Source organism: Nomascus leucogenys, chromosome 2, assembly GCF_006542625.1.
Source record: "Nomascus leucogenys isolate Asia chromosome 2, Asia_NLE_v1, whole genome shotgun sequence".
Taxonomy (NCBI): domain Eukaryota; kingdom Metazoa; phylum Chordata; class Mammalia; order Primates; family Hylobatidae; genus Nomascus; species Nomascus leucogenys.
The window spans coordinates 89,603,885-89,616,711 of record NC_044382.1 but is presented as its reverse complement, the minus strand read 5'-3'; the positions used below and the strand labels follow the sequence as shown (position 1 = coordinate 89,616,711).

Sequence of the window (12,827 nt, the reverse complement as noted above, 5' to 3'; positions counted from 1 at the left end):
GAAGATGGGGCCTTCAGGAGGTGATAAGTTCATGAGGGCCTGAGAGAGACCCCTTACCCCTTCCACTGTGTGAATACATGGGTAAGAGACCCTTTACCCATTCCACCACGTGAGGTGTCATCTAGGAACCAGGAAACAGGCCCTCACCAGAAACTGAATCTGCTGGTACCTTGATCTTGGACTTTCTAGCCTCTAAAATTCTGAGAAATAAATTTCTGTTGTTTATGAGCTACTCAGTCTATGATATTTTGTTACGGCAGCCTGAACAGACTAAGACATGCATTATATATTACCAACAAGTCTTGTTATGATATGAAAATGCAATATTAAACTAGATGTCATTCAAAGTATTTCCCTTCACATCCCGTTCTCATGGCCAGCCAAATGCACCATGCCATACATCTCTGCCACCTTTGCTCACGGCCCGAAGTAGAATACTCTGTTACAGTCCCAGCTCGCTACTATTCTGAGCTTTCTCTGACCTACATTCCAAATGCTCCCCTACATCTCAATTCTTTCACTGTCCTCAGAAAAGTTCCTTAGTACTTCTGGTTCTAACCACCTTGCTTAACATTTCCTTCATACACTAAAATGAAACCTGGCTGGCTGTTTGTTATTCCCCTGCAGCTCTCTCATTTGGGGGCTGACCTTTCTGCCACATCCAACCACGGACCATGTACCTCAGGGTTCAGGGTTCAGAAGTTCTTCTTTAGGGCTTTACCACTGTCTGTCCTCAATCTAAGCCATCTATAAACTTCAGGATTCCCAATCGCCATTCCTTGCAATCTCGGACACCTGGATCCCTGTTGTCCTCTATGGCATATCTTGCTGTTATCTTAGATTTCAACATTTACACGGACAACTTTTTCCCAAACTCTGTTCCTTGATCTCTTCATCTCCAAAGACCTTCTCCCTTCTGCTACCCACCTTCCATAGCCATACATAGGATCTTGCCATCACTCAGAAGAACAGCACATTTGATATCTGAAAGTCAGGCATTTTATTCTCTGACACCTTCTCTTTCACATAACTACTCCCTACATATTAATTTTTTGACCCATCACCATACCGTTTTACCCCATGTCCTTGACCAAATTCTCATCAGGTTTCTCTGAGCCCTCTTCTGGACTAGTTCTCAACTTTGACCTATAAAAACCTACAGACTTTGAGTAAAAATGATTTTGTCCACCCTCCCTACTTAGAAGTTAGCCCACTAGCATAGTTTCTAACAGCTCAAGGCTGCATCCTTAGGATGATCCCAGCCCCACTGAAAGTACCTGCCTGAGAAAGCTCAGTGCTGCCAGGATTCACCATTCCAGCCAAAATTTGGTGACAGGCAGCCAGATGCTGAAGCCCTTCTTAGAACAGTTATCTTAGAAAGCTTGCAATTATAAATACTTTTTCTGCCCCTTTGGGATGTAAATCTATCACCCTGAATTGTCTTCTTAAGGACCAGAGAGCTGAGTCTTTGAAATGTGGTATAAGCAAACAATTAGTAAACCCAGATGGGTTTCAAATAACCACACCTCACTCGCTCTCCTCCCCCAGCTCATTCCCTTTCCCTGTTCCCTCAAACTCCCTTTAAAACACCCAGTCATCTACGCCAAAATGAAGTCAAGTTCAGTTCACACCGGACTCTTCCCTATTGCAGGAGTATTACCGAATAAGATCAATCCTTACCACTTCAGTGCCTAGCTCCATTTAGCTTTGACAATGGAACTCAAACACCCTGCCACCACTTCACTATTTTTACCCAGCTTCTATCACTCTCTTGCTAGTATTCTTAATCTTTTAGGGGGAAAAATGCAAATTTCTTGATATGAGTGAACTGGCCTCTTCCTTATCTCTGAACACTTCTTTGTTCACACTCTGCACTCCAACCTTACTCATCATCTTTCAGTTTCTCGAATTCCTCCTGCTATGCTTCACTTCCAATATCTGCCATGCTGGTTCTTCTACCTGGAATACTCCCCCCTTCAATGCCTTGGCTTGCACTGACTCATTCTTCAGTTGGTATCTCATCCCTGGGGAACATTCCTCAATGCTTCCCTGCCCTTGGGTTAGGCCAACCTGCTACCTATCCCCAGGCCATCCTGGTCTCCTCTGTCATGCCCTGCACTAAGCTGTACTGCACTAGCCTATCTTCTCTGCTATACAACAAGCTCTGTCAGGGCAGGGAAGAGTTCTGTCTTGCTTACCACTCTCTGTTCCTAGTACTTCATTACCTGAGACACAGGCACTCAGTAAGTATGTGTTCAGTGAATTAAGTATTCAGGATCATTTGTGTTATGTAAGAGAAATCCAGCCCCTATAATGAAAATTCTCATCACTGGAATCTCCAAAGGCATCTCTGATTCTTTCATAGAACATCTGAAAATAGTCACAGTACAAAGGATGTAACACTACATGCTAATACGAATTTGCAAAACTATGGAATAATTCCAACTCTATTTGCATATTGGGTATTTACAAATGTAAAATATTTTTATTGGGTTACCTAGGATAACTAATTAGAACTAAACCTTTAGTTACTAAACCTATTGATAATCTTGCATTGGAAATAGCACCAATTCCACATTTCGTGGTAAATATAAAACTATGTCCAGGCTTAGCCTATTTAAAGCCAAAGTTGAAATTTGGGTAACTTTTAATTATAAAAATGTTTCTTTGGTATTTAAAAGTTTGGGATGTTATCATCGACTTATTTTTTGGCATAATATGGTACTTACCGATAAATCTGTACTATTTGGAACATATTGATCCTGTTCTCCCAGCAACACATCAATCACAGGATGCCTTCCATTTTTTATTACGATTTTTCTTTCTTCTTGTACAGTTGGTCTGCAAAAAGAAATATGTTTCAATTTACTAGACATGGAAATAGCCTTAAAAAAAAAAAACTCTAAGATAGCATGAAAAATTTCAGTACTCTGTTTGTATGAAAGAAAACAAAACTTTAAACATAAATTTTAAGAATATATGTCCAGAATAAAACCTTGAGTATAAAAGTTAAATTTGAAACATAAAATCAAAATTGGGAAAACATTTATTATTATAATAGTGCAATGAAGCACATACTTTAGAAGAGTCTTATAAATGGCTTCACCCTTGTAGTTTACCTTTACAAGATTTTTTTTTTCTTTTTTAAGAGATAGGGTCTCAGTGTGCTGCCCAGGCTGGAGTACAGTGACTATTCACAGACACAATCATAGCACACTACAGCCTCAAGCTCCTGGGCTCAAGTGATCCTCTTGCCTCAGCTTCTCGAGGAGGCTGGGACTATAGGTGCATGTCACCATGCCGGGCTTTATTTTTCATTTTTCTATTGTTGTTGGAGATCAAACCAATATTTTCATTAATAAAGATAACAGTTCAGATTATTACTACTTATTTTCATTAATGAATATAATAAAGTAAATCACATAAAATTATTTCTAGATGTAGTTATTAATATAAACTGTGTGTTGGAAACGAAATGATCTAAAATTTTCATACGCTGTTCAATTAAAACATCTTTCTATGGTCTTTTGTATCTTTTACTTTGATACAAGAATCATTTTTTGGCCTCGTTGTTCTTTATGTTTTTTAAAGACCTCTATATCTGTTTTATCTTCAGCTTTAGCTGTGTATTCAAGCACCTCTGAGCCCTGCCCTACTCTCAGCTCTCCTTCCCAGATGTTACTACTAAGACAAGCTTGGTGTCTACCCTTTCTAACCTTCTTCTGTGCATTTATGTTTATGTATGCATCATACTGGTTGTAATTTCTTTAGAAAAGTCATACTGTAATGTATCATTCTGTAACTTAAAAAATTCAATAGTTTATTTTAACTCGCAGTACACACACAGAAAATAGATTTCACCATTTACTATCTGGATTTAATATATTCCTTTAAAGTCATTTCACAAATAATTTTACAGAAATGAGAATAAGGGGATAGTAAAAAAAAAAATCAACCTCATGACAAATTTTAATAAGAATTTAAACACAGCAAATCTCAAAAGTTTTATTACATATTCTCCTGGTTTTCAAGGCATATATATCTGAAATGGGTAACACATTCTGAATGTCATTGCTCATCAGCCGTCAAGCATGCATCTGGAACATATTCATTCATAAATATTAAATTCCAAATTTCAATATATTTCTAATGGGTTCTAGAGCTGATTATTTCTGATTCTTTTCACATTTGTATCAACAAAAATGCAAATACTTGAAAAGTTTTTGAAATCTTTTAAAGCTCATAATTTTCTTAAAGAGATGGTCATCTTTGCTCCATAATTGCAAAATATTTTCATTTTTTGACTTATCAACACGAATTAGAATAATCAAATGAGTACCTTTATTTCTACTTCATCTATATCCTTTCAATCTCCTGTCTATAAATTGTAACCTATAAATTGTATCAAGTAAATTTAGTGAATAAATATTATAAAAGAAGAATGCTATCACATCTTTCAGCAAAACAGGACAGTCCAGGTTCTTGTCACTAAATATTACACGATGAATGTTTGCTATTGAATGACTAACTGGACGAGAATAACGGAGTTCATTTTGCCCTTACAAATATATCATTCACATACCAATTCTTGAGTTTGAGAAAATTCACCTAGGATATTGTCTGAGCATTCAGAATCTCAGATTTTGCTGATACATGAAATTTCACCATCACCATGAATATCTCTAGGGCACTGGTTTCTTTCTCTTCACATTCATCATCTGATTAAGCTAATAATTATGAACAGCCTTCTGTCCATTTTGTTCTCTTTGCCTTTATGGGTGAACAATGAAAAATTCTGAATTTTCAACTGTGTTCAATGAAAGTTAGAAGCAGACTCCAACTGTGGCATCTGCACTCTTCTTTTATACCTTCTTGGAAGATGATGTAACACGGGCAACACAGTAAGAAAACAGAAGGATGATGTGATAGTGATTTCTCCCCTCACTTCTGTATCACCATTCTCTCATTTTCTTTTCATTTTAGACTTTTAAAGCATAGTTGAAACAAATGATAAACAATGTTAAAACAATTCTCAGGATGATGAAATAACAAAATGTTCCAAGACAAAATAAGATCACTAAAGATCCCAAAATGCATCTTACATTTATAAAAGAATCCAATAAACCCACATGGTAAGTGTAAGACAGAATAAGTTTTACTCTCCTTTTTAAAGGAAAAAAAGTAAACTTTGTCTTTGTTCTTTAGATGGCCTTTAAGAAACTGCAATTAGGTTCAATAGGCCCTTATGGTAGAGTATACTGAAGATCACTTCTTGTCAGATTTTCAGCATTCTTTCAAAGCTGCTACACATTTTCCACTGTTAAACATTTACATTGCATCCAAATTCTTACTTATAAATGATGATGCAATGAACAATCCTATACACATCTCCACGTGTACATGTCCAAGTGTTTCCCAAAGCTAGAGTAAATTTTTTAAGTGGGATTCCTAAGTCATAGGGTATGCATATTTTTTATTTTAATAGACAAGAGTAGATATACCAATCTACCTTCCTACAAGCAGGATATGAAAGGTAACTTGTTTTCTCATATCCTCACCTAAAGTTGGTATTATTAAACTTTCTAATGTTTGTCAACATAACAGGTAAACAGCGTTATCCCATTGTTTTAATTTGCACTCACTGATTACTAAGATTGAACAGCTTTTCATCAGTTTCTTGGTGATTCATTGGTCTTTTTCAAAAGCATAATATCCTACCAACGACCTCCTATAGTTCTTTGACTCAGAACTTTCATGTGTAACCACATTTCTGAACTTACTCATAACACCAATAAATACTACTTTCCTAAATTATTCTTCTTAAATATATCTGGCTAATAAAATCCCAGATGCTCTCACATTTTGCAAAGAAAGTGACTACAGGACAGGCGCTATGGCTCACGCCTATAATTCCAGCACTTTGGGAGGCCAAGGCAGGTGGATTGCTTGAAGCCAGGAGTTCGAGACCAGCCTGGCCAACATGGTAAAACCCCGTCTCTACCAAAAATACGAAAATTAGCCAGACGTGGTGGCACATGCCTGTAATCTCAGCTGCTCAGGGGGCTGAGGCAGGAGAATCCCTTGAACCTGGGAGGCAGAGGTTGCAGTGAGCCGAGATCACACCACTGCGCTCCAGCCTGGGCCACAGAGTGAGACTCTGTCTCAAGACAAAAAAAAAAAAAAAAAAAAGAAAGTGACTACAGTGTCTTCTGAGTAAATAATCTGAAATCATCTGTTGGAGAGAGACACTTAAAGTTATGAAAAAAGGATAGATTTTGGATTTTAGAGTGTAATTCTGAAGACAAGATTTTTTATCTAGGTGGGTTACAAATTCATTGTAAAAGAAAAAAATGAAAGTGTTTGTGACATTAATTTTAAAATAAAATCCTAGGTGCTCTGCCAAGTGAAATCATTATATAATATTCATGACACTGATATGATTTACCAGGAAGATTTTCACTTTGGAACAAAATTTTAAGTGATTTATTCTGCACTAAAATTTACATCGACTTATTCTGTTGCTATCAAAATTATATAATGACAAAACGCTTCCTGGCAGAATAGGATGCAAAGGATAATTCACAGAGCTGGGAGGATACACTAGGATAGAATACGCATAGCAGGAAAGACAGGGGAAAGCATACTGATGACATCTATGGCAGTGAAGGGAATAATCTAGATGCTTCCTGGAAAGAATAAAACATTTGAACTTGAACAATTTTATTTAATTTTATATTTTTTAAATTGAACCTCCTTTTTTTTTTTTTTTTTTTTTTTTTTTTGAGACAGGCTCTTGCTCTGTCACCCAGGCTGGAGTGCATGGGCACTATCATGGCTCACTGTAGCCTCAAACTTCTGAGCTCAAGCAATCCTCAACCTCCCAAGCAGCTGGAACTACAGGTGTGCACCACCACACCCAGCTAATTTTTTAATTTTTGTAGAGATAGGGTCTCAATATGTTGCCCAGGCTGGCCTCAAACTCCTGGTTTCAAGAGATGTTCCTGCCTCAGCCTCCCAAAATGCTGGGATTACAGGCATGAGCCACCAAGCCTAGTCTTACTTTTTCTTAAGTATATATAAAATTAAGCTTTGGAAGACATACAACTTCTATGAAAGTTTTGTCTGATTTTTTTTTTTTTTTTTTTTTTTTTTGAGACAGAGTCTCACTCTGTTGCCCAGGCTGGAGTGCAGTGGCACGATCTTGGCTCACTGCAACCTCCACCTCCCGGGTTCAAGCAATTCTCCTGCCTCAGCTTTCTGAGTAGCTGGCATTACACGCACGTGATACCATGCCCAGCTAATTTTTTTGTATTTTTAGTAGAGATGGGGTTTCACTGTGTTAGCCAGGATGGTCTCGATGTCTTAACCTCGTGATCTGCCTGCCTCAGCCTCCCAAAGTGCTGGGATTAGAGGCGTGAGCCACCGCGCCCAGCCATCTGAATTTTAAAGTTAGATTTGTTTGTGCTAACATCCTTTATGAAAAAGAGAATAAATACTCCATGTTGGGATGTTTAGAGGTCAATAAAGAATAGTGGGATGAATATGGGCTCTTAACAAAAGGAACAGATCACTAAAATGCCCCCTAGTCCCTATCTTCTCAGTCTTTTCTTGCCTAATCAAACTTTTATAATTATAAAAGTGTTCAGGTAAAAGCTAACAAATGAAAAGAGTGCTGAAACTATAAAAATGTCACCCACATAAACTTTAACATCTGCTTTCATTGTACTCAGTGACAGAGCAAGCAAGAAATGAATTTAATTTTCAAATCAAGCTATATATGTATGACATTCAGCTTTCCCAAGAGCCTAACACATTTGAGTAACTGTAATATTTTATAATAAAGACACTATAATTAATTGAATAATGTCATCTTATCTAAAGCACTACTAATAAAGGAGAAAATGAAAAATACGTTACCTGCAGTAATCTCCTTGCTTAGCGACCTTGGCCAGGGAGAAAATGCAGTCAACAGTTGCTAGGTGATGCACTGCTTTACACAAGGAGTGATAATGTTCACTGAATTTCCTATGGAAGCAGCAGCAACAACAAAAAGGTGAGCAAACTGATTTCTTAGACCTGTAATAGCTCTACAACAAGCAATCACTTTATCAACTAGTGTAAGCATACAGATGATCAGCAGGCATTCCTAACAGTTAAGAGAGATGGAGATTACACCAAACAGCTTTACTTTTGAATATAATAACTAAATTATTGAGGCTTCTTTTGGTTTTGTATATAAATTTAAAACAGCTTCTATGTAAAGATATCAACTATTAAGAACATATCACAGATTTCATCTGACCCTGACATTTGAACTTAAGACATAACATAAATATAGCAGTCATTTTCATTTCGCTTCAATAACATCATGAAATATTCATGTGGATCAGCTTCCCTTGTGCTTCTCCTTCATAGCATCCTCCAAACCCAGAATAACAGTTTCAATACGTTTCTCTCACACTAAACTGGAAGCTTCTTGAGAGCAGATTGTCTATCTGATTAATCCATTGTAGACCTAACATCTAGTTTATAATGTTGGCATAAAATAAACACTGTAATAAATATTTATTGAAGACAAGGGGAAAAGGTACTTTTTCCACTTATCTTCAGTTATCTTACTAATAATGCATACAAAAACTAAATTTTAGATTTGTTTTTTAAAAGATAATGGTCATTGCCTCAAGTCTCTGGCTACCTAAAACTATAATACTTGTTGATCTAAAAGCCTAAATGGCTTTTAATGAAAAACTTATTAGGAAAACATACATAAATACTTTTTTCTTTTTTCTTAAATTATCCCATTATCTCATATCATCGTATTTTATGTCAATGTGTGTAGTGTCGTATAAATTGTGGCCATCTGTATGTAGTGATCAATTGTGGATGTGTGAAATGTACATAATTAAACTACAAAAAGGACCCAAAACTTATTTTTTAAGAATGGCCAGTATAAAGTATCTTTTTAAGTAACAGGAAATATATAGCTGAGCTTAAATCTTTATAGTAACTACTCTGCCTCCAAGAGAGATTAAGAGGTTGTTCAATTAAAAAAATATTTTTAAGTAGGTGATGATAAGTCACAAATTCTTCAAAGACTGGAAAATGAGAAAATGTAATTGACTGTAAATAGGTCCAAAAGGAAAGCTGAAAGGAAAACAAACATTTATTAATCAAAGACTATGAAGAAGCCACTATATATTTTTTCTTTACAACAACCATAAAGGTAGGTCTTCATTACCTAAGTTTTACAAATGAAGTTCAGAGAGAAAAAGCAGTTAGCCCAAAGCAATTGAGCCTAGACTCAAACTGTCCTAGACTCAAACTGTGCTCTTCCTATCACCCTACCTCACAGTGCAATTTTACAGACTCCTACTAGCATCTTTCCTTACTTTTGTGCATACATAGAAATAAAATAGAAATAAGGTGCCTACTTTCTACATTTAAAAAATAGTGTAGCTCAGATATTCTGTACGATCTTTTAAAGATGATCCAAAAACGAAAAAAAAGATGACAAACGGACAATAAATGCCTCTCTTAAAAAACATTTCTCTATTGTAGTGTGGGTTTCAGAAATGTTGAGACAGTCTGTTTACTATTGAAATCCAAAGATTTCTAGAGTGCTTCCTAGCTTGAAAAAGATATCCAGATTACACTACTAGAATGATAGACTATTCCTGTATAATCATTATGACTTTTTAAAACTGTAACTTCTGATATTTCTAGTATTATTAGAATAAGGTACTGTACATAAATGACTGTTTCCAGATACTAGAAACAACATTTTAACTATCCAGCTTTATTTCTGTGTTTTTTGTGAACTGAAAAATATATTCACAGTATACTGTATACTTACTTCCTGAGTAGATAGAACATAATGAATATAACTTATCTATTTCTCACTGAATTAAAGTTCATCAAAACAAATAATATGACTCCCACCAACAGTGTTAGAATCTGTGCAAAACCCCAAACACAAAAGGGACAGGCCCCTGGCATCAGACAGGCAGCCCTCAGTCACCACTTTAAAATGTGGAGGGAAGTGGGGATGGCTAATGGGTCCAAAAAAATAGAAAGAATGAATAAGACCTACTATTTGATAGCACAATAGGATGACTATAGTCAATAACTTAATGGTATATTTTGGAATGGCTTAAAAAGTGTAACTGGATTGTTTGTAACTCTAAGGATAACTGCTTGAGGGGATGGATACCCCATTCTCTGTGATATGCTTATTTCACATTGCATGCCTGTATCAAAATATCTCATGTACCCCATAAATATATACACCTACTATATACCCACAAACATTTAAAATAAAATAAAATGCTGTCTAGTTTTGAAGATGCCACATGTTGCATTGACCTAACTGTCCTGGGTGTTTACAGTTAAGAGTAACCCTAAACCCGGAGTGGCTGCCCACTGACTTTGCCTTGTTATTCCTGCTCTGGCTTCGACTTTATTTTATTTTATTTTTTTTCCTTTTTCCTTTTTGTTTTTTTTTTTTGAGACGTAGTAGTCTCGCTGTTTTGCCCAGGCTGGAGTGTAGTGGCATGATCTCAGCTCACTGCAACCTCCGCCTCCCAGATTCCCGCAATTCTCCTGCCTCAGCCTCCAGAGTAGCTGGGATTATAGGCATGCACCACCACACCCAGCAAATTTTTGTACTTTTAGTAGAGACGGGGTTTCCCATGTTGGCCAGGCTAGTCTCAAATTCCTGGCCTCAAGCAGTCCACCTGTCTCAGCCTCCCAAAGTGCTGGGATTACAGGCATGAGCCACTGCACCTGGCCATGGCTCTGACTTTAGATCTGACCACTCACTGCCCTCTTGCACTGTGGCGTATGCTGTCTTTGCTCTAATTACTGACTCATCCGGTCCTCCTATCTAGGCCCTCTCTCTTTTGCCAGAAAGCAGCCATATTTGGTGTTTCTGCCCTTGCCTCTCTGGACATGAGTATCAAAGCTTTAGCAGTAACAAATGGTCAATTTTTTTCTCACTCTTTCCCTCCTTCTCAGGTCCTGCCCAGGTCCTCAAGACCCTAATTTGCTACTACTCAGCAGCTTGACTTGAGGGTAACTGTCTCTGATGGTCTAATTCTTAAGATGGAAATGAGTTAACATAGCTCTTAGTGGGTCCCATTTCAGTTAAAACAACAAAAAAGCAGGAAGGGATAAAGTAATTATCTTGATATGAACAACAATGCTCTTTCTGATGTCAATGGTATAAATAAGACATGAATAAAATGAAAAACTATCATAAACCTATAACATCATAACTCTTAAAAAAGCCTTGTTTGACTTCTTGGTCTTTGTCCATTTGATACCCTTTGCCAAACTTCAAAGAGATTACCCATACTTAGAAAAATGGTAGGCTGAAAAATGGTCAATGCAGATAACAATCTGATAGACTGGGTTTATAGCATAACAACAAGCAATTTTATCACTATGCTACCAACCAACTTAAGGATGAAGTCAAGGCACTATGATTTAACCTCTGGCCAAAAGATATTGCTGGGTCCATAGGAAGCAGATGAAGACACTTGGGTTCCAAAGCTGTTATAGTGTTATGATGACTAGAGAAGTTTACCATCAAGTGTTGCTCAATGATATCTGAAGTTAATAAAAATTGAAAATATTTTATTTATTTGCAAATGAATTTCTACAATTTTTTATTATATGATATTATAATTCAATTTTTAAATAATTTGCAATTGAGAAGATTACTGAATATACACAGTCCATCTTCTAGAACAAAAAAAAAGAGAGACATGTTTCAAGGAAGGATTTAATCCACAGCAGTGTCTATAGCCTTAATTTCTGGCAACATTTTGATCAAAAGTAATGTGACTAATGCACAACAGTTAGTACCTCAGTAAGTGACAAATACATTTGTAATGCTGGTATTCAATCCTCTGATGTCAGGTTCATTGAGGTTAATCATTTTTTTAATGATATCATAGTCACACCATCTGGTACCTCAATAAATAGTGTACATAACAATCAATGCTACTCTCAAGTGGGGGCTCTAGCTGCAAAATGCTCTAGCTAAATTTCAGCCAATATTCTTTCTTTGGATAAAAACTTTAATACACTTTTCTTATTCTGAAAGTAATATATGTACATTATAGGAACTTCTGAAATCATGCTCAGTCATCCCTCGGTATCCATAGGGGATTGGTTCTAGGACTCCCTGCAGATGCTAAAATCCAGTATGCTCAAATCCCTTACATAAAATGGTAAACTACTTATATATAACCCATGTACATTCTCCCATAGACTTTAAATCATCTCTAGATTACTTATAATACATAATACAATCTAAATGCTATAAATAAATAGCAGTTATACTGTACTGTTTCAGAAATAATAACAAGGGGAAAAAAAGCCTGTATGTGTTCAGTATAGATGCTACCATCCTTTTCATTCCTTGAAAATTTTCAATCTGCAGTTGGTTAAATCCATGGATGCAGAACCCACAGATATCAAGAGCCAATGCATTTGCAAAGTAAAGAAATTAAAATCACCAGTAACCTCACCATCCAGAAATAATCAGTTAACATTTTGAGTCTACATATATATACACACACATATATATATGTTCATATGTATATAGGAATAGATATTTCTCCAAAGATATACACATGGCCAATAAGCATATTAGTAATACAATAATAAGCATATATAACCTTTAAAAATATAAAAGTCTGTATGCTGTGCATTATGTAAATATACACATATAAAATTGTATCACACTTTTACTTTTTTACATCATTTTCTTCACTTAGTAATTAAGAGTATCATATGCTTCTGTGATGTTATATTTCCTGTTA

General features: G+C 36.1%; 1 protein-coding gene across 3 annotated transcripts in view; it reads right to left on the bottom strand.

Moving 5' to 3' along the window:
* MSH3 (mutS homolog 3) overlaps positions 1-12,827 on the bottom strand; it is a 229,626-nt gene that overhangs the window by 88,375 nt on the left and 128,424 nt on the right. For all 3 annotated transcript variants that reach the window (XM_003261531.3, XM_030800806.1, XM_030800807.1), the window contains exons 18-19: positions 7,918-8,025; positions 2,730-2,841 (exon numbers count right to left, since the gene is read on the bottom strand). In XM_003261531.3, coding sequence (XP_003261579.2) covers positions 2,730-2,841; positions 7,918-8,025 — 220 coding nt within the window. The remainder of the gene's footprint in view (positions 1-2,729; positions 2,842-7,917; positions 8,026-12,827) is intronic.